General features: G+C 37.6%; 4 protein-coding genes and 1 gene segment (V, D, J or C); 3 read left to right on the top strand and 2 right to left on the bottom strand.

Annotated features, from left to right (window-relative positions):
* Window positions 1-4214, top strand: part of LOC103468886 (Ig lambda chain V-IV region Hil-like) — an 8170-nt gene extending 3956 nt beyond the window's left edge. Inside the window, 1 exon segment of the V gene segment in view lies at window positions 4115-4214. Within this exon segment, the coding sequence occupies window positions 4115-4214 (100 nt within the window).
* A 2846-nt stretch (window positions 4215-7060) lies between these two features.
* Window positions 7061-8845, top strand: tspan10 (tetraspanin 10). Its single transcript, XM_008416171.2, has 3 exons — window positions 7061-7572; window positions 7668-8254; window positions 8336-8845. The coding sequence occupies exons 1-3, from the start codon at window positions 7483-7485 to the stop codon at window positions 8640-8642; spliced, it is 984 nt and encodes a 327-aa protein (XP_008414393.1). The 5' UTR covers window positions 7061-7482; the 3' UTR covers window positions 8643-8845.
* A 532-nt stretch (window positions 8846-9377) lies between these two features.
* LOC103468823 (retinal cone rhodopsin-sensitive cGMP 3',5'-cyclic phosphodiesterase subunit gamma) lies at window positions 9378-11951 on the bottom strand. Of its 2 annotated transcripts, none has more exons than XM_008416170.2 (4): window positions 11174-11951; window positions 10047-10205; window positions 9912-9952; window positions 9378-9826 (listed from the first exon to the last, which is right to left on the bottom strand). In XM_008416170.2, the coding sequence occupies exons 2-4, from the start codon at window positions 10199-10201 to the stop codon at window positions 9750-9752; spliced, it is 273 nt and encodes a 90-aa protein (XP_008414392.1). In that variant the 5' UTR covers window positions 10202-10205; window positions 11174-11951; the 3' UTR covers window positions 9378-9749. The 2 variants fall into 2 exon arrangements, with proteins under 2 accessions (XP_008414392.1, XP_008414391.1); XM_008416169.2 differs by having other exon boundaries at window positions 10047-10219; window positions 11174-11947.
* A 516-nt stretch (window positions 11952-12467) lies between these two features.
* On the top strand, window positions 12468-16121 carry ccdc137 (coiled-coil domain containing 137). The gene is made up of 6 exons (XM_008416168.1): window positions 12468-12618; window positions 12815-12960; window positions 13046-13277; window positions 13527-13609; window positions 14413-14492; window positions 14590-16121. Exons 1-6 carry the CDS (start codon window positions 12548-12550, stop codon window positions 14785-14787), a joined length of 810 nt encoding a protein of 269 aa, XP_008414390.1. The 5' UTR covers window positions 12468-12547; the 3' UTR covers window positions 14788-16121.
* A 2639-nt stretch (window positions 16122-18760) lies between these two features.
* LOC103468825 (G-protein coupled receptor family C group 5 member C-like) lies at window positions 18761-23969 on the bottom strand. 2 transcript variants are annotated; one of them, XM_008416172.2, is made up of 4 exons: window positions 23666-23969; window positions 21026-22045; window positions 19500-19606; window positions 18761-19420 (listed from the first exon to the last, which is right to left on the bottom strand). In XM_008416172.2, the coding sequence occupies exons 2-4, from the start codon at window positions 22017-22019 to the stop codon at window positions 19316-19318; spliced, it is 1206 nt and encodes a 401-aa protein (XP_008414394.1). In that variant the 5' UTR covers window positions 22020-22045; window positions 23666-23969; the 3' UTR covers window positions 18761-19315. The 2 variants fall into 2 exon arrangements, with proteins under 2 accessions (XP_008414394.1, XP_008414395.1); XM_008416173.2 differs by having other exon boundaries at window positions 19500-19603.
* Window positions 23970-24456: the final 487 nt, after the last annotated feature.

Genomic DNA, 24456 nt, shown 5'->3' with positions numbered 1-24456 from the left:
AGTCCTAAAAACATATATGCTCTGTAAAGTTTTAAGTACTTAGTTTGGTGGGCCTAAAAACATAACAGAGCCTGAGTAAATCATAATGTCTGATAGACATGAGCAAGCGAAATGGAGCCCTTTTTTTTTTTTTTTTTACAGCCAGTGAAGCATCACTTTGCTTCTCGCTGTCTCTTCTTTTACAGGATACACCTGCAGGCCTGCTGTGCTTTTTTTAGATTATAAGTAAATAATGAAATCTAGTTTCAGAGGGAACAATCCCTGATACACTGAGGTTTTAATTCTTCTTGTTTAACAAATTTACATSTAATACCAATATATCAGGGTGTTTAATGTTTTTATGTTGGAATTGGTAAAAATAAATATATTTCTCTCTTTAATTGATAAAAATGAAGACTTAATCCTTTGTCATTGCACTAAACACATAGCTCATAATCTGGCTCTTTAAATGAGTATTTTATGAGGAAAAGCGATGCATTCAACCTCTTTGACTYTTTTAGTTGTACTTTTTTCGAGTGTTTGTATGTCCTCGGTTACTWGTAATTAAAAAAAAGGAAGATGCTGTAAATCACATTGTTATCTTTTATGTTTAAATGCAGCAGGCTGATAAAAGCATGTTCTACAATGTTTTCATCAAGCAACAGCAGCTTGTTTTCTCAGTCTTGTAAATCTTGTCATCTCTTGTTTTTGGGGAAAAAATGKGTTCTGATCCCTCCCAAAGTGACCATTAAAACGAGGYTGGGATGCATTCTAGTAGTCACAATCTGCGCAGATCATCAGTCCATCCATAACTGGACAGGAGTACAGCCAAACGACACACAGAACAGCCTGTGCCTTGTTAGCATGTGTGTTTATACCACACATGTTCAGCCAGGTTTTTACTGGTTAACAYTGCTAATCACCACACCATATGCTGTTGTATGTTTTTAATAGTTGTTTTAGCAGAAACATAAAGTGCAAACCAATGAGAGTTATAAATACTCAGTACAGAAATGAGCATGCGTTATGGAACAGTCTTGTAAGACATGTYACAGGGTAGTAGRCCAGAACAGATAAACATCATTTTAGATTTATTTTAGCAGGGTTTATACGATACATGCTGAGAATCAGAATCAAAAATACTATATTAACATGCACAGAAAAAGGATTATGACAAATCAGACATCTGATCAACAGCTAAAMGTTTGAAGATAAAGAAAGGATAGAAGGATTGTCCCAATCCATTAGTGTAAAGGTGTTCTATCAAGGACTATAGCTGCTGCTCAACTTGTGCTGACACATAGTTTCATTTTGCCTCCTTATTAAGAATGGGTATTTGAAAATGCTGCATCTAAAGCAAACTCAATTTGTCTAAAGTTTGCTATAAAGGTTTCTGATTATTGATAATATTACAATAAACATTCTTTGTATTTATATTTCAGCAAWGTGCAGGCACAAAAAAGCGAGTTGAATAATGAACAACCAGGTGGATGATGCCACCTAGTGGCAGAATATGACCAGGAAAAGTGGAACAACCATCACTGCWTRATGTGGTTCATATTCAGGGAAATTTGTGATCAGCCCAGAAAACCCTTTCCTATTACATCCAGCACTCTAAAAGCATAGAACAATAGTTATTGTTATTGTTGACAATAGTTAGCMATCAACAATTTTACTGTCTCTGAGTGCCTCTCCTCCTTGCTCTGAGCAGTGTTGGCTGATTGATGAGCCTCCTGTCCAGAGCCCTCCGCTGCGCTCCAAGTGGAGACCTCAGACCAAAGCTGGGAGGAGTCCTGGACACTGACCAATGAGGCACGGTGAATCTACCTTCTTTRATATCATCCACAAAAGCCTCCACTCCATCAAACTTTGAGGTGAGCTTCCCCAGCTCGTCTTTCAGCGAGTTAAACTGCTGGTAGAGGTCTCCCAGAGCCTCGGAGAGAGGCTGGATCCTAGGCACACGGAGACATGAATTAATTAAAATGATCTCACTGTTTCAATAAGCTGCCCGAGACTGTTGGCTTTATTACACTTTTAAACTATATCAGGAAATGAGAAGAACACAGCCAAGACAAAATGGCAACAGTGTGTAAGTCATAACATGSKGTTGAGCAGAAACAGCCACACAATCAGCAAGAACACATGGAATGACAAGAACAAAAATCTCTTTTAAAAAAGATGTAAAAAGTTAAGATGTTCTTGATGTTAAGATCAAAGATGTTAAGATCAAAGTCCGGCAAATAGCTGTTTGCTCTGTTGTGTCATAAGCCCTGTCTCTGGAGGAATGACTTGGAGAGTTTCAGGAGCACTAAACATAGCAGACCACGTTGCTGAAACGTTTCACTCTTTTCCATTTGGCGCACTCCCTGCGTTGAGGTCATTTAAAAAGCAGAAACATGTTGCATAATATTCTAATGTCGCAAGAGGACCAGGGGTTTGTCGAGAGTTTTTTAATGGATGACTCAGAGTGCAAACTTTATCTGTCGGAGCTCGTTCCCGCTGCCTTGGTTCGGCGCGACTCACCTGGTGTATTCAGGGAGAACAGAAGCGTGGTCATGGATCAGCAGCTCTTTCACTTGGGTCATTATAGCAAATTTCCAGTTGTCCAGTACTTGAGTCAGGTTGGAGCAAGCCTTTCTGCTGGTGTGCTCTGGTGAACACAGAAATCTGTGTAAGAGTGTTTGACCCAATGCATTTAGTAATTGTTTACAAGAACAAGAGGTCATTCCTTGCCTTTTGGATCCCAAGGGGAGGTTTCATGTTTCCTTTTCTGAGTTGCAGATGTTGACAGCATGCAGAGCAGAACCAGAACCTTCAACGCCATCGTTTTAACTTAAAGACAGAAAAATAAAGTTAAACACTTTTTTTTTTTTTTTTTTTTTTTTACAATTTTCTATATAAACCTCTTAAGTTTAAACAAATTAAAACCATTAACTTCATTATTACAAAGTTAGGTATAAATGTTAAATTGTCATATATTTCAACTTTGATTGGCTTGACATGTATCTTTTGCGGTTTACCTTTGTGTGAGGCAGTTTCCAAATGCCAGAGTAAAATCCTTCAGGAATCACCCAGATGAAAAATAAACTCTCTTCTTACTGCCTCTCCAGCCTCTCTGAGCTTTTCCTCCACCTGCTCCTCCCGACGTCAGTGATGAAGGGTGGTGACAGAATCGGATATTTTAGCATGTGTTCACAGGACTGGGTTCACATGCACCGAGTGAAAAACAGAGAAATCCCTTCTACTTTAGATTCCTCACAAGTTCTTGAATGCTGTGCATTTCTTACATTGCTAACTGACATACACATAATTATTTTATTATTTTTTTTTGTTGGAATCTTGTGACTCCCCCACCCTCTTATCAACCTGTGGGCTCTGTATGATTCTGAGGAGGTGTTAGATGGAACATGATGGCTCCAGACTAACATTCTTACTGCCTACTGTAATAAAATCTGTTAACCATCTGGGGCTGACAGGCACAGTCAGCATCAGGCTTTGCAGCTGCCACGGATGATAGAAACCTGCTGACTCAAGAGCACTCATTAGGACGAAGTGAATGAAAACTTTAAATTGGTTACATCAAACGGTCGGTTTTACGTTTCTATTCATCTGTGAGTTGGAATTAAAGGCAAAAACGCACCACTTCCGAGAAACTCTCTCATCCGTAAACTGCTTCCACCCCTTATCGAAATGAGCTGCTGAGTGATTTATTCCACCAAATTCGCTCAGTTTGACATTTATCCATCCTTTATAATTCACGATTATTTATGTGGTGATAATCTAACTTCTGATGGAAGATGAGGCAACTTGTTCCCTACAGTCCAAATGCTCCAAGGCATTCCAACATCTGGGTAGGTGAAGTAGGATGGTTATTTCAGAGACAAGAAGATATAAATCACTGCAAATAGAAAATATAAATCTTTTGTTTGTTCTTGTCCAGAAATGATCGCTCTTTAATGCATTTGGGGGATTCTGCTAATATCTGCAGCCAACTATATGAGACCATTTCTGCTAACTGACGGTCGAGTCCCAAACATCTGGACCGTCTTTGAACTCGGAGACATTACAGTAGTCGCAGCTTAGTGTAAGGAGAATTTAAGACATAAGGCGTCATGACCCGGAGTCTTTAGAACAGTTCACGGTTGGATTTAACAAAAGTTTATGTGTTTGTTCGAATATCTTTAAAAATAACTCTAGCTTCTATTAGTGCAGACAAGACCATAAACCACAGTTGAAATCTACCCTCTCAAATGCTTTACGCAATATGTCCTTCCTTTTTTTTGCTGGATTTCCATCTTAGGTGCTGACAGCACTGCAAGAGACGGGGCAGAACAACTTACATGTTGTTTGAATCAATCCAAATACAAAGATGTTACCTGTTTAGATTCAATCTGTCTCCAAGAAACCCATACTGGAGAATTAGAAAAGATCTCAGAAACAATAACTCACTCATTTTTTTTCTTTCACTGCAGTTTTTTTTTTTGTTCCCACTTATGCTCTCATTTCTGTAGTTGTATAAGTTTTAATGTAAAATTTTCTAAATACTTCTATATTTTATGTACTTTTGGATCCAAGGGTTTCAATAAAGACATTGTTCGTCTGTCACAATCCAATGTTAATGTTTTATCTAAGCCACATTGTGAACGTACTTGACCAAGACGTGATGATAACCCTTTACATCACACACTCTGCTCTTGAGACTGTTCGAAAACTATATGCAGAGATTTGTGAAACACAATACTCCCAACTTCTGAATGCAAGGAGCGCAGAGAGAGAAGAAAAGGGAGAGATACTGACCAGACAACCCACAGAATCAAGAAGTTGGGGCAAGATCAACTAAACTGAACATCGAAATTAGCTGTATTGTTCTTCCGGTCCTTGCAGCGATTCTCCAGAGCAGTTGCACCATGGGTGGCTGATTTAGAATTTATTTACCTAATTTGCTTTACAAACTTTCCCTGAGGTTAAGATAAGTATATAGACAATCCCAATGCAGTGTGAGCCCCCCCCCCCCCTAAAAAAAAAACATTGACTATCAGGTACAAGACCACTTGATAAAGATAAATATTTAGCAGCAAATCATCTTCTCCAATTCAAGTATATTTCATGTTTGCTTATTGGTCTTGATTCTTAACTTACTACATGATTGAAATATATTTCATTTAACACATATTACTGAAAACATACTACTGAAAATGTAACTGTGAAGTTGTAAATATTCCAATGTAGTTACTCTCCAAAATATTTAGTTTTACAGTTAGTTTTTACTATTGCATAGAAATATGTTTCCAGATGTACTGAGGAACTGAGAGGCAGCCAGCCGTCTGCCTGAAGTAACACTCTCATTGGCTTCCAGCTCCTTGCAGCTCAGTCCAGTAGCCAGAGGAAAGAATGAGTCCAGTGGAGCTACAGATCCACAGAGGAAAATAGTCAGGCCTCATATTTTCTGTTTTTCAGCTCAGTCACATCAGCTTTATCAGATGCTACTTCTTTTTGTCTCTTGGAAGCACATGACCGCAAGAAGCTTTATTTGAGGACTTGTGGAGGATAGCTACAGCTGAAATTTTTCAACTTCCAAATTCAGAGAAAAGCTAAATGTTGATTGGAGCAATGATTAAAAACAATATTTCTATGAGGTTTTTTTTTTCTGCTCCCAAAGAAATGTACATTTATTAAGTGCATTTTTTATAAAATAGCACCCCAAACTATACATGAAGGTTTTTTCCTCAAAGCTGACGAGGGAAATCCTGGGGCAGTTTGTCAGTCTAATATCTTTATATGCTTTATTTTACTATCATCTTTATTTTTTCTTGTGACCTTGGTTCTTTCTACACTCACACTTGTCTAAAACAAAACAATCTGACTTGACTGGGAAATAACTATAAATAATTTATCCTAGTTGGAAAAAAATTATGTTGTATTTTTGGTTTATTTTTTACCTTTATAGATAGATTGTGAATATTTTTATCAGTCAAGCAGAGCTCTGCAAAACAATCACAGTCATGTTATAAACCTCGCATTAATAATACAATCTCGTTTAAAACATTTTTTTAATGCAGTTAGTCGTTGACTACGGTACTTTGGTGTGGTAATACTCTTTGATGACATCCAGTGGTTACATTGAGGTACTGCAGAAGTGTGTCCGGACTGCAGTTTTATTCAGACAGGATCATTTTGATGGTTCCTTTCATACACTAATGAAAGTGTACAAAATCAGAAATAACGAAGCAGATATAAACATAGGATGCTAAATTAAAAAAAGAATATTTTGTGAAAATGCTGCCATCTTTTTTTCACAAAACCACATCTTCAATAGACATAAACATTAATATTGTATCTGTCTGTAACACAGTGAAAGAAATTATTATTTTTGTAGCTTTCTCTCTTTTTCTGAGTTTTAAAGACTTTGGTCAATTTGGATGCCTTTCTCTGATTTTGGCTCCCAAACAAATCTACACTTGGGTGAAAGATTATTTGTCTTGACCTTTGACATAAGCTGCTTTTTAACTCAAATCCTGTATGTTCTACAAAAAAATATTTTTAAATTCTACTCTTTCTGAGAAAGCTCATTGAAATGTGTTGCATTAAAGACATATTTTCCATTGTTTTATATTTTTTTTCATGATGCAAAATAAAATCTGATAAACAATTTGAGATTCATAACTTAAATTTGTTCGAACTACTCCAAAAGATTATACTTTAAAACAATTTTAAAGTATTAACATTATTTTTATTTCATTTGGATGAATAAAACAACTTTTGGCCATGTTGTTTTTCATCCCCAACAAAGGAAAAACAGAAAAGTATTCGAATAGCTGAGGTGGTTGAGTCAATTAAGAGAATTATATTCATTCATAAAATAACTTACTGAATATCTACAGTGAGATATTCTGCATAAATAAGTTTGAGAGGAAATCATTTAAAAAATATTGGTGTTTATAAAATTCTCATTTCTTAACTTACAAAAAAATGACAAAGTTTTGAGGTGAAGGTCACAAAGTCTTGTAATCAAATCAACATAGAGACAATAATTCTTAGGGTCAGCGAGGCGGCAAACAATATTCAGGCATGTGTGGTCGTTGTCTGGAAACATACATTCAAATATGTATGATAATGTTTGTTATACATAGCATAAAAACATGACTAAAACTTGCTTTTTTATGATTACATTTCATTCCTGGTATATTGCATTGTTGGAGAGACTAGATACTTATTGTCTCTGACCTTTCGATTTTTCAGTTCAAGTCAGTTTTTTAGAAATAGCCTGATATGAAAAGCTCCTTGTTTTGGGGTCTGACAGCTCACTAATCCCCTCATTGTGACTCTCACATGATGAAAAAAAATTTCAGGCCTCACAGCACTTTGAGGCTGAACATAGCAGGGTCTCTCAGTATCAGCGCTCTGTTTTTTCCGCTGCAGCAAATATTCTCATGTTTCATTTCAACTTGAGCTACTCTGAGGAGCTAACAGCACAGGGTCGGTTGTCTCCGACTGGATGACAATATGCGACAATATTTACCCGTAAAGAAGTTTGAGTGGCCCTGGTCCAGGAGAGACGATGGGCAGAATGAGTCCAGTCCACTTATTCCAAAGGTAGGCCTTTCAATAGTTTATCATTTTTTAAGAATGTTGTGCTTTTCTACAGTTAGCCTTAGCCCTCATTAAAAACTTTATCTCTATGTCTGAAGTCAGGTGCTGCAAAAGCGGAGGATGAGGATCTCGGCCATGTTGACAGTGGATATCAAACAGGAACGCCCAGCGATCGGGATCGCAACAGTCCCACAAGAATCCGACCTCATTACAGTTATTCTTTGATGGATTATTTCCTAAAATACTTCCTGTTCCTGTGCAACCTGGTCTTCACAGTCTTGGGTCTGGTGGTTCTTGGCTTGGGGATCTGGGGTCTCGCCAGCAAAGAATCGTTCGCCCAGGAGAAGATTGGAGCCATCGGCACGGATCCGATGCTGATACTTTTGACGCTGGGCTTTCTGCTCACTCTGCTCTGTCTGACGGGGTGTGTTGGTTCTTTAAGGGAGAACTGCTGCTTGCTGAAGATGTTCTCTGTTATAGTGCTGGTGCTCATCACGTTCCAGGTGCTGTTTGCAATCGTGGCCTACACTGTGCAGGATCAGATCGAAGGATATCTGCGGTCAGGGATGCTAGCCGCCATGGCGGGCTATCAAGACGATCTGGACCTGAGGTTCATCACAGATGAGATCCAGTTGGGTCTGCAGTGCTGCGGGGCCGACACCTACCGGGACTGGGAGGTGAACATGTGAGTGGAGTATGACCTCTGTTTATTTGTTATTTCAGTAAATTTTCAGCTGACCATCAATTTTAAAACTTTTCTTTTCAGATATTACAACTGCTCAGCTCCGGGAGTTTTGGCGTGTGGCGTCCCTGCAACGTGCTGCGTGGACCCTTTGGAGAACGGGACGGTGTGGAACTCACAGTGCGGCCTGGGAGCACAGCTCATGGACGAGTTTACCGCTCAGAGTGTGATCTTTCTGGGGGGTTGTCTGGGCGGAATCTCTCGTTGGATCGAGCGGCACGAGGGCCTGATCGGGACAGTTGGCGTCGTCGTTGTTGGGGTTCAGATTCTTGCCGTGCTCATCGCAACAAAGCTGTTGGAAAACATTCACAGGCATAAAGCTCACGCATGACGTAAATATGGCATGAAGTCATCAGAGTCCTGGCTGTTTCTTGGTATTTTGTTCTTTTTTTCAATTCTGGGCTCCATAGTTACACGCGTTTTATATTCAGATTGCATAAACAGGGTTTGTACTTTGGAAACTAAATAGAAACACATCTAAGGTACTGTAAATATTTTCCTCTTCCTACATAAAAGGATGATGAGTTACCGTGAGCAGTCACTAAAAATGAGTGATTATTTGTTATGGAAAGATTTGGAGCTCAAGGGTTTCACTTTTTTTTTTTCATTTTTTAACTTTTTTTTCTTCCGACTCTGAAGATTTTTCACAAAAAAATCTTCTGACTCTGCATCCATCTTCTGACTCTGCATCCATACTGCAAAGTCATTAACCTTCGTCAACCTTTGGCGCATGATCAGTTTTCATTGTTTTTATGTATTTATTGTTTCACAAAATATACACTCTGTCAGGAAGCAGTATAGTATGAATGATATTTTACAGCCAAAAAATACACTATAATTTAAACAGAGGTCTGTGGTGGTGGGATCTGGGCTTTATGCTAACTATTAGAGTTGTGAACTTATGCTTAAATATGGCACAAGTTGTTTAAATAAATTCTGAAACACTAAATTATTAAATTAGAAACTGATAATGAAATAGTAATTATTGGATTTCATGTTTTGAAACAAAAATTATTGTTTTATGATAAATCCTTCTGTTTGGTAATGACAAAGCAAACTCTCCGAATCATGTTAAAAAGTCAAAGCTTTATTTTGAGTATAAAAACACTGCTGACCGAATCTCCTGCTGGCCAGTAACTAAGCTATCAGCTGCATCTCCGTCTGCAGCCACAGGCAACGACACAAGAACAGCAGTGGTGTTGTAGAGCGTGAAAATGGCAGCTTGAGAGTCTCAGGAAATACATTTGTCATAAAAAAAACAGCATACACAATATGCAGACATGTATTACATAAAATTCTAACATATTTCTAGCTTTATGTTTGCCATACAGAAGTTATCCATATTCATGAAAATGCTTAAAATAATCTCTGGACATCATTTTGAATTAAATCCTCTTTTTAGAAAAAAAAATTAAAAGCTGTTTAACAGTGAAGAAACTCAAATGATGCCGTACTGAGCGAGTTCATGGAGCTCTAGATGGCTGTACGCTTCCCAGGGACAGATCACTGTGATATCTGAAAGGGAAATAGTATTTAGTAACAAAAACATTACAAAATAAGTACATATTAGAGATGACTTGAACGTTGTAATTCTGCTCACCAGTGCCAAGTCCCTCCATTCCTGGAATCTCCTCTCCAAAGCTAGAGTAAAACATAAATTATAATCTTTACTTACTTTTATCTGGTTCCCAATAAACTTTATTAACAATCACAAACATATTTGAGGAGGTCTTACCCAATGACTCCCCTCTTCGGGGGCTTGCTCTTGAATTGACGAGTGTTTCTCTGCTTGAACTTGGGTGGGCCCTTTCGTGGGGAACCGGGAGCCGTCGCTCTGAGAGGGGCTTTGCCGCCAGTCTTTGGGTCAGGTTTGGCTACGTCCATATTCATGCCTCTGTTTTGAGACAACTGCAATGTTACAAAAAGGGAATAGCAATGAAGATAAATAAAAAAACTGAAGACAGAGACAAATAAATAGTCCGCTTTTTAAGACTGGGGGAAAACTAGAATTATCCGCATTACTTTCTGCTGAACACTTCGAAACAAACAAAGACAATGTGCTTAACCACGGGTTGCAGAGGCTCCTGTAATCTGATGGTCACGTTTTTAATCAACGCTACATGATGACTCTAATCTACAAAGCTCCCTCATAATCAGATTACTCTGAGGACATGCTGAATTTACTGACAAACCCAGCGTATCATAAAAAGCACAAAGATTTGTTTCTTAATGAAAGCTTCTGTTGTGAAAGTAATAAACAATTTTTTTTTATTGCAGCTGAAATATTCCACAAATACATAATTTGTTTACATAAAGACTTAATTCATTTTATGTCGTTATAGACTGTGTTGATTGCATTTGTGTAAGTGCAGGATTAAAGGGTGTAATAAAGATGTATGAGGGTAGAATACGCAGCACAGCTATATTATTCTGATGATTAGATGATTACCACATCTGTAACCATAACATTGTTGCTAAAGTTTAAAACATATGGATATGTATTGTCTCTTCTGTATAGCCACTGAAGAAACATCTTTATCTTGAGTTTCATAAATAAACCAAATAGATTTAAAAATGTTTGCTTTCTAGTTAAGGACAGATTCTGTTGCATATTAATAGAGCAAACAGAGAGCTAGTTTACAGACTGTAGAGAAAAATGACTGAATGTAATTAACTGAATTCAAATTAAATAGAAGAACATCCAAATAAATAGAAAAAAAATAACAAACAATGTCAAGCAAGCTTCCCAGATTTCATTTAAAATTCCAGAATGCTAAATTTACTTAGATATAACATTAACTATATCGATGTGTGTCTAAGTAGCCCAGAAAAACAAGCTGTACTGTTAATTCTTATACTTACCACTTCTTGTGTCTCTTCCCAGGTAATCCGACAGATATCTCTCTCTTTATGTCAAATGACTCTCGCTCTTCAGTCTGTCCTTTTATACACTTCAAATTCTGAGGAGATTAACATGCGACAAGCCAATAAACTGTACACACGTCATTTGTATTCCATATGGGTGCAGAACATTGGGGGAGGCCATGGGGCATTTAAGGACACCTTTTTTGCCCCCGAGAGACACTTAACAGCAGAGACACCAGCAAGTCATAATCAGGAACAATGGGAATAGTTTGCGTATCTCCACAACCTTCCAGAAGTGTGCCGTGTAAGGACCAGTTATTATTATTTATGAATATGTGAAATGTGCTACGATGCTCACTATCTTCCCACTCCTCTGCAAGCATTACATAACACCCAACGTCAAGAACACGCGAGTGTGATCTCTGGACATTTCACTCTCATCAGCGTTCTTCCAGATTGTGTTGCATTATACGTGATAATCCATTCCATCCTCCCTCCCACCGGAATAAACACATACCTGGTTCATTCATGTGATTGGCTGGAGATTCTTAATCTTGAGTCAAACTCATGCACATATACTGTATTGAAAAACTATACAGCTAATAACTTCCCTTACTCTTTATTCTCATTGAGACTTGAGAGAGTTTCATTTTCTCCTCCAAACAGTCTAATGTCCAGAATGTAGTCTGTGCAAATACATGTACACATGTGGCTTCAACAAGGTACCCATGCATTGAAAATGTAATGCTCAGAAATATTACCTTTGTATTCTTTACATTGTTTTCCCATAATAATAATAATAATAATAATAATAATAATAATAATAATAATAATATCAAATATTATTGGTGATAGTAGTATTAGTAGTAGTAGAGGTAATTACAACTAAATGTAGGCTTCATCTAACCTTCCTGCATTTTGTAAATGTTAGGTAAGAAACTAAAAGATTTGCCAAACAAGAACCCTTTTAACTCAAAGCTGATGTTTTGTTGACCTCTAGCGGTGGGATAAATTCATAACAACCTCTTCAGCCAATGAGGGTGAACGTTTATCAAAGCTCGTCTGTTGTTATAGAATATCACTTCGTAACTTAAACGGACCTTCAAGATTCGTTTCCTTAGTGCTTTATTTAGTTATTTATCATTTCCCACCACCCAAAAGTAAGATTTGTGAGATTATTTTTCAACATTTTTTGAGCCTACGAAAAAAGACAATAGTATTTTTAGACATTAACTAACTAGAAAAAATTATTAGAGGGAGATCTCCTAACATTTTTTTTCCTTTGTATCAGGAGGGTTACGTCGAGTGTTTCCTGGCTGTAACGTGCTGTCCCACGTGTGATAATGATACTAAGTGATTTATAATATTATCATGGGGAAGAATAAAACTGATAAAACCAAGGAGTCAAAAAGACAAGCTGACAAAACCGGACAAAATCCGAGGTAAGCTCAGAAAACTGGCGTTTAAAACAACAACAATATGCAAGCTAGCTAGCAAACTAAGCTAACTGTTTTTAGCTCTCAGTCTAGTTTGGAGCCTGTAACTGCGGCAGAAGATGTTAAATCAGTGGCCATAATCGACCGCAGTGCACTGTGTTCCTTTAATAACTAAAATACAAAATATGCTGTAATATTTCAGCAAAAAGAAAATTAAAGGAGATGGCAAACCTAAGAAAACCGCACAGGAGGACCACCTCCAACACATTCCCTTCAGGCTCCGAGAGATAATGAAGAGCAAGGATAAAATGAAAAACGAATCTTTGGGGGGCAAAAAGCTAAAAAAAGGTGAGCAGTTAAAGTCTGTATGTCTATAAGAGTGCACTTAGCTTTTTAAACGTTTTTTAAATTATTTGCATTTGTGTCTCTTTAGCCCTCCTGTTGCAGTCTAAACCAAACGATACCCTAGGCCTAGATGGAGACATAGCTGTTCCTCGATTCAGAAAGGGGAAGACAGAAAGTGTCGGTGCATATGTTAGGCGCATGGAAAATGAGACACAACATGTGCTATTCCTCACAAATAACCAAGTGGAGAGAAAACCTGAGCTTGAGCCGGACAAACAAGACAAGGCTGCAGGCACGGGGAAGTCAGAGAAGAAGAAGGAGTGAGTAAACGATACCATATCAAGGAAATTTGTAATATGTTGCACTGCCTTTGTAAACCCTTGTTCTTGTCGCATCTACTGTAAGTAAAAAAGCTGGTAAAGATGACTTTCTAGTAACCCAAACCAGGATTGGGTTACTTTCTGCTGATTTCTTTTTCACACGTTTTACTCTCAAATTAAATCTCTTTAATTCATATATTATGAGTGTGTCTTAACTGTGCACCTGTGTTCTACTGTGTGTTGCTGTAGGTATGCAAAAATGAGGCTGAGCAAACTGCAGCAGAAGAAGTTGGATAAACAAGAGGACCAAATAGAGAAAGAGTTGTTTGTTGGTAAGAAATGGAGGTACACATTATGCTGCTGTTAAATTATCTGCCATGTCTGCTTGTTAATGGTGTTTTATGCCAGTGGTTGAAAGTGGAAGAAATTATTTACCAATTAGACTTTTAGTAATTTACAAACTGACACAATTAAGAACGATACAAACAAAAATAAAAGTCAGTCAAGACTGACCATACTTGTCAACGAACGGAGAAAGCGTCTAGTCACAATATGATAAACCTAAATAACTACATATTGTTTTATATTACTAGCTTTTAGTATTCATTATTAAGCTGCCCTGAAGTTAGTAGAGGTTGATTAATAAATTTTGCTTTTAGTAATTTGTTTTTTTTTTTTGGTTGATATTTTGGCAAATTGATTTCATTACAATTCAGAAGGCTTAGATGCAATTATGAATTGATTGATGATGTTTGATTTTCTCTTTACATGTAAAATTCACTTTGAACTGCCAGGATGTTCTACTTACGCCCCTCAGAGTTCTGCTTTAATAATGCAATTCTTGGTTTACATTACAATTGTGGTATGTAAAATACAAAAATTCATTTCTGAAAAAGAAAACTGTTTATTTTTCTTGGGAATACATTTTAGATCAATTGACTAATTGTTGATAGATTATTTGGGTAAAAAAAAAATCCTTAGTGGCCTAATATAGATAATAAAGCTCAAACATCACAAAACATCTGAATAAAGTTTACAGAAACTGTTTAGTGTTTTGCATCAGATTTAAATCTGAAAAAAAATATTTTATATGTTTGAACTCCATGAAGCTCTAATAATTTGTTTCATTTTGTAGATAATGTTCCATTTGGTGAAGTTTCCATGGCTCCACCGTCTCTGAGCACCAAACCGAAGAAGGCTCCAGTCAAAACTCAGGTATTCATACTTTGCGTTTGAACACTTGCTCTCCTACCACTTTCAGTGCTTATAAAGTATTTAACTAATTCTTTTTCTACCCCTATTTAAAAAACAGGCGTCAAAGGAGTTGCTCCTCAACTCTCTGCTCGGCCACAGCATGGCGTCCACAGCGAAGCCCTCCATGGCCAGACAGAGGATGATGGAGGAGGAGAGGCAGCGAGCAGTGGAGGCCTATCGCCTGCTGAAGAAACAGAAACAACAGGAGCAACAGACCAGAAATGCAAACCTGGGAAAACTCTTGAACCTTGAGTGACATCTAACGTCACTAAAATCAATATAACTGCTCATCTCCAGTTGGTGTGATGGGCTGCACCAGGCCTTGATATACAGACTTGACAGAATGATAATCTCCTCTAGATTGCTTAGAGACTCTACTTGCAAACACTTTACACCGCATTTTTTAAAAATATGCAGGATTCACCTACTTTCATAAAGTTAGGTTAGTTGGTATTAGGACATTCAAAAAAAGAGAGATTGAACATGTATAATTACTGAAAAACATGTAAACGAGCAAACGGTGGATTACTCAATGGGTTAATTGTGTTGGTTGTTTCCTCATAAATGCTTGTTTGCATTTACACTTCCTGTCAGGTGTCTGCGTAAGTTCACATTACCATGCAAATGTTCCCTCTTCAGGCAAGCCCAGTGGCGTCATGAGCACCATAAATTCATAAATCATAGTTTTTTATTTTTTTTCCATTTGTTTATTTTGCAGGGAATAGTTACTTTTTGTTTTGCATTTGAGGATAACATTCCCCTTGTTGTAAACTGGTCTACAGTTGGCCTAGATGGAGAAAAAAAACATTTTCAGTGGAACATCTTTTCTTTTTGTGTGACCTAATAACTTTTAGATCTTGTGCTGATTCTTGTAGCCACTGACCTTGACTCTATGTTGAGTTGGTAAGAGCAAAAATGAACATTTTACATGTGGTTTGATCATCACCACCAATTTTATAACATGAAAGACCCAAACAAAGTATGTAAACATACAGATGGTCTGTAACGGCCTCGAGGCCTGTTAGGACTTCAGTGAGCACACAACCAACAATAGACCAGTCAGGGTCACCGGAAACTGATCTACACACCTTCTACCTATAATGAAGAAAGTTGAGATAAGCAGCTAAGAGTGCTACATTAGCCAAAGGAGCTGCAGAGATCCACATATCATGATTCGATAGAAAAATATCAATTAAGCACCCCACAAAACCAACCTTTATGGAATAAGAAAAGCCATTGTCAAAAAGTCACAAATTGCCACAAATTATGTTGACAAAGAAAATATGCGGAAGACGGTGCTTCGGTCCAGTCTGACCAAAATGAAGCGTTCTGGTCCGCATGTTCAATGAAAAATAATACACTTCTGCTTTACCAGAGGTAAAGCATAAGAATGTGTTGGAATGATCCAAGCTCCAGTAATAAGAAGCTCTAGAGACACCCTCCATCAACTCTCCTGGGGCTTAATCTATTTGTAAGGAAGTAGGTCCAACAGCAATAGGAGCAGCTCAACAATGTAATACCACATGGGCTGAGCAGAAGAACATGTACTGTACATTTTTCTAATCATTTAAAATAAATATTGAATTCTAATTTTTCCTAGATCTAAGCATATCTCCTTCCCAGGCCGATTGCTGTTTTACAAGTTTAAGTAATCTGCTTCACCCTTTGGAAATCAAGTTTTTTTTTTTGTTTTGTTTTTTGCTTCTTTTTTTTTCTCGTCTCGGTAAGGAAGAGGCCTTTCAGGTTTTAAAAAAAAAACAATGTGAGGTTTTACATTTTCTGAAAACAATAAATCACATTAGTCTTTGGAAAAATGGAGCACCTGCCAGGCTGGTGCAGCTTTTTAATTTTGTAATCCATTTAAAGACTTACTGACATGAACAAGACCTTTGTTTAGATATTGGCACAAGCCTAGAAGCATTGCTTGAGAGCTTAGCCATTCAAAAGCATATTGGATTGCAAAGCAAACACTGGGTTGATACTATTTACACAATAGCAACAGTGTTGCCAGGTTATGCAGCAGATCTTGCCTTCTCTAAATCAGAACGTTTTTTTTTTATGCTGTTCCTCAGACAGTGATTAGGAAATGCATGGCCGGTCCATGAGATGGGAGTGCTGACTCCCTCCAGCTGAGCACATCCGCCCCCGCTGCAGCGCGTCAGGCAGCCGCTTGTGCTATCAGGAAGTTCACAGTTGCTTCCTGTTCTGGGCACCAATTTGGGTCACTGACCAGGTACAAAACACCTGCCACGCCCAGAAACTCCTTGTTACCGTCTAATGCATTTCGAAACGCCCTGTAATGTTTTTCATTAATCCAAATTGAACAGATGTTTTATTATCACACACAAACAGCTAAACTAATAATGTGAAAAGGCTCTTTGTAAACCTGACCCCTTTTCCTTGCTTTGGGTTTTTTGTCTAGATTGTTTTGGAAAGTGGACGGTGCTTATTTGCGTGTTATGGACCCTTTCCAAAGCTGACATTTTTCTAGGTTATGGGACAAAATGTGTTGGTGTAGAGACTGTTTACTGCATGAGAAAACAGCAGAGCGGTTCTGCATATTTGGCTCTCTGTCAAGATTTACTGAATCACAAAAAGGAACATAGCCCTCCTTATAGGGATAGTTTATTTTTTATTTTTATACAGGTGAGGGATCTAAGCGTTAGCAGATCAACAAGACTAAGTAAAATGTAGATAAAACTACATAACGTGATCTGATTGTGTTTAACACAAAAGCAACAATTATATTAGTTCAAAATAAATTGAGCATATTATTAATATTCAATTTGAATCTACAGATGTGTTCAAATAAACATGCTTTTATTACATCTTGTATATCTGTAAGACAGTATCAACCTTTTATTACTCCTTTTTTTCAGCCAGCTGATTGGCTGTGTGCAGCAGTTGTTTGGGAAGAATCCTTCCAGCATTTTTTTCTGACATTGAATTTAAAGTACTTTAAACTGTAGGAATGATGGAGTTCACTTTTTTAAAACACGGTATTACCAGTAATTAGCCCATGCCTAAAGACCACCATTACTAATATTTTCCTTCACAAACTTTTTTTATAAAGATGTTGAAATATCCCTTCGCCATCGTTCATTAACCCGTGCTTCCTGAAGTATGACAACTCAAAATCTGTGCCGTGAAAGAGGTCTATTTGCAAAACCTTTTGTCACTCATGTGCACCAGGGGAAGCAAGCTCAAAGCACCACAGGAAAAAGCACTTCTCAGCATTTGCCGTGACGTTTCCCTGTACAAAGCTGCAAGTGTGTGACTTCCAGCTTGTCATCCATCTAATTTCAACGCCGCTCGCAGAACGAGAAGGTGGGAGTAATTGGTAGAAATTCAGCCGATTCAGCCTGCTGCTAGGCAGCCACGGCTTCATCAGAAGCTCTGAAGTATGAAAAGTGTGTGTGTCAGTGTGTGTGTTTGTAAGTCAAAGGGTGACAAATTAGATGTAAATAATTGTAGTTGTCCATGCAGAAATGAAGGTGACTGACTCATTGAAAGTCAAAGCAGCTGCAAAATAGGATTAGTTTGGAGCATAATTTCATTTAAAATTCAGACTGTTTACATGCGATTCTTGCTAGTTAAATATTGTGTGCAGCTATATCAATAGGTTAAGCAAGGAACTCCTTATTATAAATATGTTAATAATTTCTGTGTGAAATCAAATGTTTCCCGGCCACTGGTTCCCCACTTTCACCAAGTGCAAAGCCCGACAACACTGTGACAGCACATGTGGCTTCAGATAAGCCTTATCGGGAATGGCAGATGTAAATGTCTGCAGTAATCGGGGTGAATGTTCCTCTTCCAGCATCTCACATAAATTACCTGCTCATTTTTATTTTTACATTACAAGGAGTCGACACTCAGTGACGTGATTCAATAACTTAGGATTTATTTTTTAAACAAACCAACATTCTACAAAATTAGAATTGCCACATTTGGTGAATAAAAAAGTGAATACATTACTATTTGCCTGCAGTTCTAATCATTGTGTTTTTCAACGATCATCCCACCTTAATCTTGGAAGATGATCAGTTTGATCTAAAAATATTCCAGTCATTGCTCCTCTTTAAAAGGTTTGATTGCAAAGAAAGGCACAACAAGAAAGTTTTCATTTTGTAGCTGCATTTACATACTGTACACCGAATAAAAAAACATAAACAATTTGTTTTCTCAAAGTCTTAAATTAAATCTCACCAAACTTTTCTTATTTTAGGTTATTTAGAACTAATAAAATTATTTCTATTTGCTAAATGCCAGAAAACGTCGTGAGAATTTATTTTGTAACTTTCTTCAACTTCAAAAGTTTAAGATACATTTGGTCAGTATCAGGGAAACTGTCTTTTATAATATATGATTTGGGTGAACATTTTTGGGTTTCCTTCCACCTGCTAAAACGAGGAGATTGACCTGATTTAACTTTGGACATTGAAATTAAAATGTGTTTGTGTCTTTTTATTCATATATGTAAATGTCTGGTTTCAACTGTAGGTAGAGAAAATGTTCAGCGAGCGAGGCTAGGTGTTTCTGCCTGGTACTCTTCATAGCCTGGAGAACTATTTTTGTCTCACAAAACACATACTGATATAAAAGGCACAATATTTACATATGTAAATATTTGTTTCATGCCTCTAGTCGGGAATAATCTTCTGTCACTGTCGCTCTTATACTGCTGTATAGAAAACACCAGTTATAATCCTTCTGAGAGTTGCCTTAATATTAAAGCATCTTTCGAAGGGAAATAAAAAAAAAAAGCATAAACTCTATGACAGTCACTGGGAAGCTAAAGATTCCTGTGAACGAGACAAGGAGCTGGCGCCACTCCCCGGATTCAAAGATGGGGCTCTGGCCCGAGGTATCATCAAGCCGTGATTCATCTGTTGAGACGAATGTTGAAGTGACAGTTTTAAAATCGATGAGGATTTTAACAGGTGTAATAAACATGACTGAACTCACCATTGTGAGACCTTTGGTGATGAGTGCTATTTCTGTTGGCTGGTACACAGCGCTTCGAAGCTGACCATTGTAGATGCCATACGGAGACGTTGAGTTTGCCGGTTCTGCTAAACAATGTTTGTATATTTAGAACACAGCTATAAGTCGAAGCAGGTTGTTCAGGTCATCTCTGACAATTTTAATACCCACACGACTCTCCCTAATCATTAAACTCCTGATAATAGGAGTTTAATGATTAGCACAATTAGGGATTGTGCTGGATTATTGCAGCACAATCCACTTTTACCATCATGGGAGTTATCCCCTACAATATTTTACAAATACAATATATAGAAATATAGGATTTTTTGCACTGTGAGCATCTATGTTTCTCTCTGAAGCACCAATTTCTTCAGCTCATCCTGACTGAAATTGCAATAAGGTTGATTTTGTTTCTGTGTTGAATCCTATAAACATATTTTATAGAGTCCTGATATGTTGAAAACCCCAGTCTATCAGGTATATTTTTGGTGCTACAGTGTCAGAAGCATTTACCAAACTACATACATTTACGTTTGTTGTGGTAGGTCAGGAAATACAACTTCTTGGCATCTTTCCTCAGCATCTTGCTGGGATGTAGATACCATAATTATTATGGCAAACTAGTGACTCTAAAATGCCACTCTTTGTTGCTATTCTCTAACATGAGCATCGGAAATTAAAAAAAATATATTTTTCATAGTGACATGGTAATCTGAGGTCATCTTTGTAACACAGGAAAACATAAAATTATGGATCAATTAACCATGCCCTTAAGTATAAATATAATAAATGTTTCAGGTAGACATTATCTTCATAAAATAAATGTTAGGGATTTCAATAAGTAGGGCATCAGCAATTTTATATAAAAAAAACAATAAATTCTTAATAATTTATAATTTGGGTTTTATTTGCCTTATTCTGTGACAACAAAATATCAGTGCATTTTAAGTTTCTATTTTTACAAATCTTTGTCAGCGAATTTGCTTCAATTAAAAGGCTTTTCAAAAACAAAGCAGGTCTCAATACTAAATGAATCCCAGTCATTTAAAAGTTCCACGCAACACGACTCAGCAGAAGGCATGAGCGTTTTGAGACATTGTAAAATGTTGCCTCATGTTGCAAATTTAACGGGCTGTAATAACATTACCCAAATGAAGTGAACATGGCATAGTTATTGCATAGCAAAATCGTATTAATGACTTACAAATGTATGTTGTGATAACAAAACAGGTTGTTACCGGAATCAAACCAACCGTTTCTGTTTTCAACCTAAGCCGTGTGTGAAACAGATGCAAATCTTTGGATAATTTGTTTGTTATAGATTGTTTTGCACCCATTGGTGCTCATCACATTAAAGTAAAATTGATGAAATGTAYGCTGTTGTATCTGTTGGTGTTTCATCACTATTGAAAGTTGTATTCTATATCAATTACATCAGTATGTATAGGATGTGCTTGCATTACATAAATACTTTGCTTTCAGGTCATTGTGCATGCATGCTCTACCTTCTGGTGTTTCATCYATACTGAAAGCTTTATTCTCTATGTACAGGTTCTGGGGCGCTGGCTCCGGCTCYGGTTCCGGCTCCTTCAGTGTGGAGTCGTACGTGAGGCTCCTGGCAGGATAAACATGCTCTCCATCATGGGGCTCCTCAAAGTCTGGGTCTTCTTGTGTCGTCAGAAGGCAKATTTCTGGAATTATGTAGAAGGCGAGGAACACCCACGCATTTAATGCCACAGTGACAGCCAAGGTGGGATCATCCCAGCTGGGATTACCAGCCACTCTGTTTCCGTGGATGTACATGCTGATCCAGACTACCCAGATAGCTATGGTAAAGACTCCCGTGGTCAGGATGAAAGCACCATCTCGGCGCCACTGCTGGTGCTTGTGTGATARKGAGGGGAAAGCCATAAGAACGACACCAACCATSAGAACCATTACATAAATGAGGGACAGTACAAAGTCCTTGTTGGCAATGCTGCAGGAGAGGTCAGGGACCACTGTTTCTCCAGGTGGGCTCCAGACCACGGTGAGGACAAGCCATTCGGTGTTGATGATGACCTCAACGAGCCAGAGACTCAGAGCTCCCAGCCATAACAGCCAGCTCCTCGGCCCTCGACCACTTTGTTTCAGCAGGGAAAGCCAAAGCGCATGCATTACCAAGCAGGCCAGACAGCCTGAGAACAGCACTCCAAACAGGAACCTCCGAGCAGCACAGCTTGTAGAGTACTGGTCCACGATAAAGGCAAAGGTGAGCCCGAAGAGTCCTAATGTGAAGACTAAAATGCTGGCCTGTAGAGCCACCATACCCTTTCTCTTCTTGTCCGTGACAAACGGTAACGATGCCATGAGAATGATAAACAGAATAAAGGAAGTCATCACACCAGCAGCAGACACAGCCTCGACCACGACACCCCACAGCGTGGTCAGGTCACACAGGTTGTAATATATGGAGCTGATGTTAGAACCGCATCCTTTTGGAGCGCTGGTTGAACCCATTTCTCCAGGGGTTTGTTTTTGCAGCACTGCAACAAAAACAGAAAAAAAACATTACCTAAATATAACTTTATCATTACAGACAAATTGCTGTAGTTTTTCAGGCATGTTTATTTATTATTATTATTATTTTTATTATTATTATTGTCGTACACTGTTATCTATATACAGTTATTACACACAATAAGAGGCATTCATGGTGCTATTTATTCAAATTTCCAATGAAAACAAGAAGTACACTTGACTTCATACATGCCTTATAGGGCAAAAGTSACAAATTATAACTTGCTATTTCCTTCTGTCTTATGGCAGGCAGGTAATTTTGACAACAAAGYCATGCCTCTTTCAAACACAGGAAATGTATTTTATATATGGATAAAGTCATCTAAATCCATAGATTCAAATAAGCAATTGTTATACATAAGACGATGACTATTTTCTTGGAAAGAAAAAAAATTATTAGAATGGACCTAACAGATGTATGGGCACACAATAAGATGAAGTAAGCAGTTTTGCAACAAAGATCATTCTTTCATAAAATGTAACTGCACTTTTAACCCTTTCATGCATGAATTATGATCCTTTGTGCAAGATTTTTTTCCATTTCTGTTAATGTCTTAAGGCATAAAAAAGGTAGGAAAACAAATTTGTAAAAAAAATATTTTTTTTACAAATTTTGATTTGTAAATTTTTTTTTTTTTTTACAAATTAGGTGATCAATAGTAATTTTCTCCAAATACAAAGTTGTTATTTGAAAAATATATCAGTAGTATTGTTCTTTAGGGGTTATCTGATGTCACAATATTTTTTTTACCTRCAAGAGTCGTCTACAATAGAACGAGGGAACGGGTCGGTTGGTGTGCTTTTTTATCTGTCGGCCATATTGGATTTAACAAAAAATAATTTCTTGCATTTGCAGCTGTTGGCCAGTAGTTTATAGTGTATTTTATGGTTTCATTAGTGTCCACTTCAGTGGTCCGTGTGCATTTATAACATAAAAATCCACAAGAAGCACAAGGAAATGGTTTTTAGACAGCTGTCCACTGTAGTGACCACCATGCATGAAAGTGTTAAATTGGTGCTAGAGACTTTGTCATCACTTTCATACATGACATGTAAGCCAAACCCAATGCTGTAACTATGGGAACGTTAAACTGTCGTTCTTGCCTGTTTGTTAATGCTTTGTTAAATATGTCTTGGTCTCTGTAGTGAAAATAAATACATTTTTTGTGGGCAAAATTCATGAAAACAACTGAAAAAAAACAATGTGATATTATTGAAAGTAATTTAAGGATTATGTCTCTTTCAGTCTGATCAAAACAATTTGAATAATTTGTCATATTGCATTCCACCCGTATATGCTCCAATATTGCCACACAGCATTTTTAATTAAACTGATTTTAACTAAACCTGCTTGTTTAATATTAGTAGCAATTGTTATTTGAAAATTCATAAGCTTARTAGTATCTCCAGAAATTTAGCAAAGCCAAGTTAAAGTCCTATTTTTTATCACTAAAACTCTACAAAACATTCCTCAATATAGACTCCTAGAACAAGTCTCTACCAAAGTAAGATGTTTTTTTTTTCTTGATAAAATTGTGACGTTTAAACAAAACGCTGAATTCAGAATTAAAAAGTCACGTTCTCACCAGTATTAGAAAAGCTTATCCTCTCTCCAACTTCATACAAGAAAAGGAAAATTTGCTTGAAAGAAGAAATATGCCTCTGGTAGTTTTCCTTTGGAGTTCCACCTGTTATATAGCTTGACTTCTATCTTCAATTCCAGGTGTTCATTTATTTGGCTTTCCACTGCTCTCCGTCCACCCATCCATCCCTCTGCCACTCCTCAATCAGCCATCCATATCATAATCGATTAACCTCCRGTCCCAATGAAGCAGCAGCTCCAAATGAGTAGCACTCAGCAAWTGCAATACTTTTTCCAAGCAACTAAGCTCCAACCACTCCGCTCCTTTATCCAACCTCTGTGGTGTTTGCAGCTTTGCATATTCTGTGAGATTAGGAACGGCCTACTTATTTGTTTGAGGCCGCTTACATCGAAACAATGGGACCACTCACCTCTCGCCTCATGCTCACAGGCTGCAGGCCTATGATTGGAAACTGTGGTCTGTTTTACATCCAGACAGTTGATGGTTGTTGACTTCCAAAGGTCAAACATTTGATATTTGAGTAGTTGTGAGAGAGAACCCATTAATTTTTTTTGTAAAATACATGTATGTTGCTGTCATTAGCTTCAAGCTTAGTTTTAATGCAATACAGGGCACAAACATTCAGCATAAAACAAGGATGCAACTGTTACTGCTACCTCCTCTGAGAGACACAGTCGCTTAAGAGATGCTGTGTGTCTGACCAGAGCCACCTAGTGGAGAGTATTATTACTGGGAATGGTGTTGCAAGGTATGAAAGTCCATTTTTGCTGCCA

This window comes from Poecilia reticulata, linkage group LG8 (genome assembly GCF_000633615.1).
Source record: "Poecilia reticulata strain Guanapo linkage group LG8, Guppy_female_1.0+MT, whole genome shotgun sequence".
NCBI classification, from domain to species: domain Eukaryota; kingdom Metazoa; phylum Chordata; class Actinopteri; order Cyprinodontiformes; family Poeciliidae; genus Poecilia; species Poecilia reticulata.
The sequence above is the reverse complement of the archived record's forward strand: the minus strand, read 5'-3'. Positions and strand labels throughout refer to the sequence as shown.

Excerpts from the sequence above, each read along its gene's own strand:
- tspan10 (XM_008416171.2), top strand. The coding sequence starts at position 7,483 with ATGCGACAATATTTACCCGTAAAGAAGTTTGAGTGGCCCTGGTCCAGG. Across the intron at positions 7,573-7,667 it reads CCAGTCCACTTATTCCAAAG|TCAGGTGCTGCAAAAGCGGA; the intron begins GTAGGCCTTTCA and ends CTATGTCTGAAG. Across the intron at positions 8,255-8,335 it reads CGGGACTGGGAGGTGAACAT|ATATTACAACTGCTCAGCTC; the intron begins GTGAGTGGAGTA and ends TTTTCTTTTCAG.
- ccdc137 (XM_008416168.1), top strand. The coding sequence starts at position 12,548 with ATGGGGAAGAATAAAACTGATAAAACCAAGGAGTCAAAAAGACAAGCT. Across the intron at positions 13,610-14,412 it reads AGAGAAAGAGTTGTTTGTTG|ATAATGTTCCATTTGGTGAA; the intron begins GTAAGAAATGGA and ends TTCATTTTGTAG. Across the intron at positions 14,493-14,589 it reads AGGCTCCAGTCAAAACTCAG|GCGTCAAAGGAGTTGCTCCT; the intron begins GTATTCATACTT and ends TTTAAAAAACAG.
- LOC103468823 (XM_008416170.2), bottom strand. The coding sequence starts at position 10,201 with ATGAATATGGACGTAGCCAAACCTGACCCAAAGACTGGCGGCAAAGCC. Across the intron at positions 9,953-10,046 it reads CCGAAGAGGGGAGTCATTGG|CTTTGGAGAGGAGATTCCAG; the intron begins GTAAGACCTCCT and ends GTTTTACTCTAG. Across the intron at positions 9,827-9,911 it reads AATGGAGGGACTTGGCACTG|ATATCACAGTGATCTGTCCC; the intron begins GTGAGCAGAATT and ends TTTCCCTTTCAG.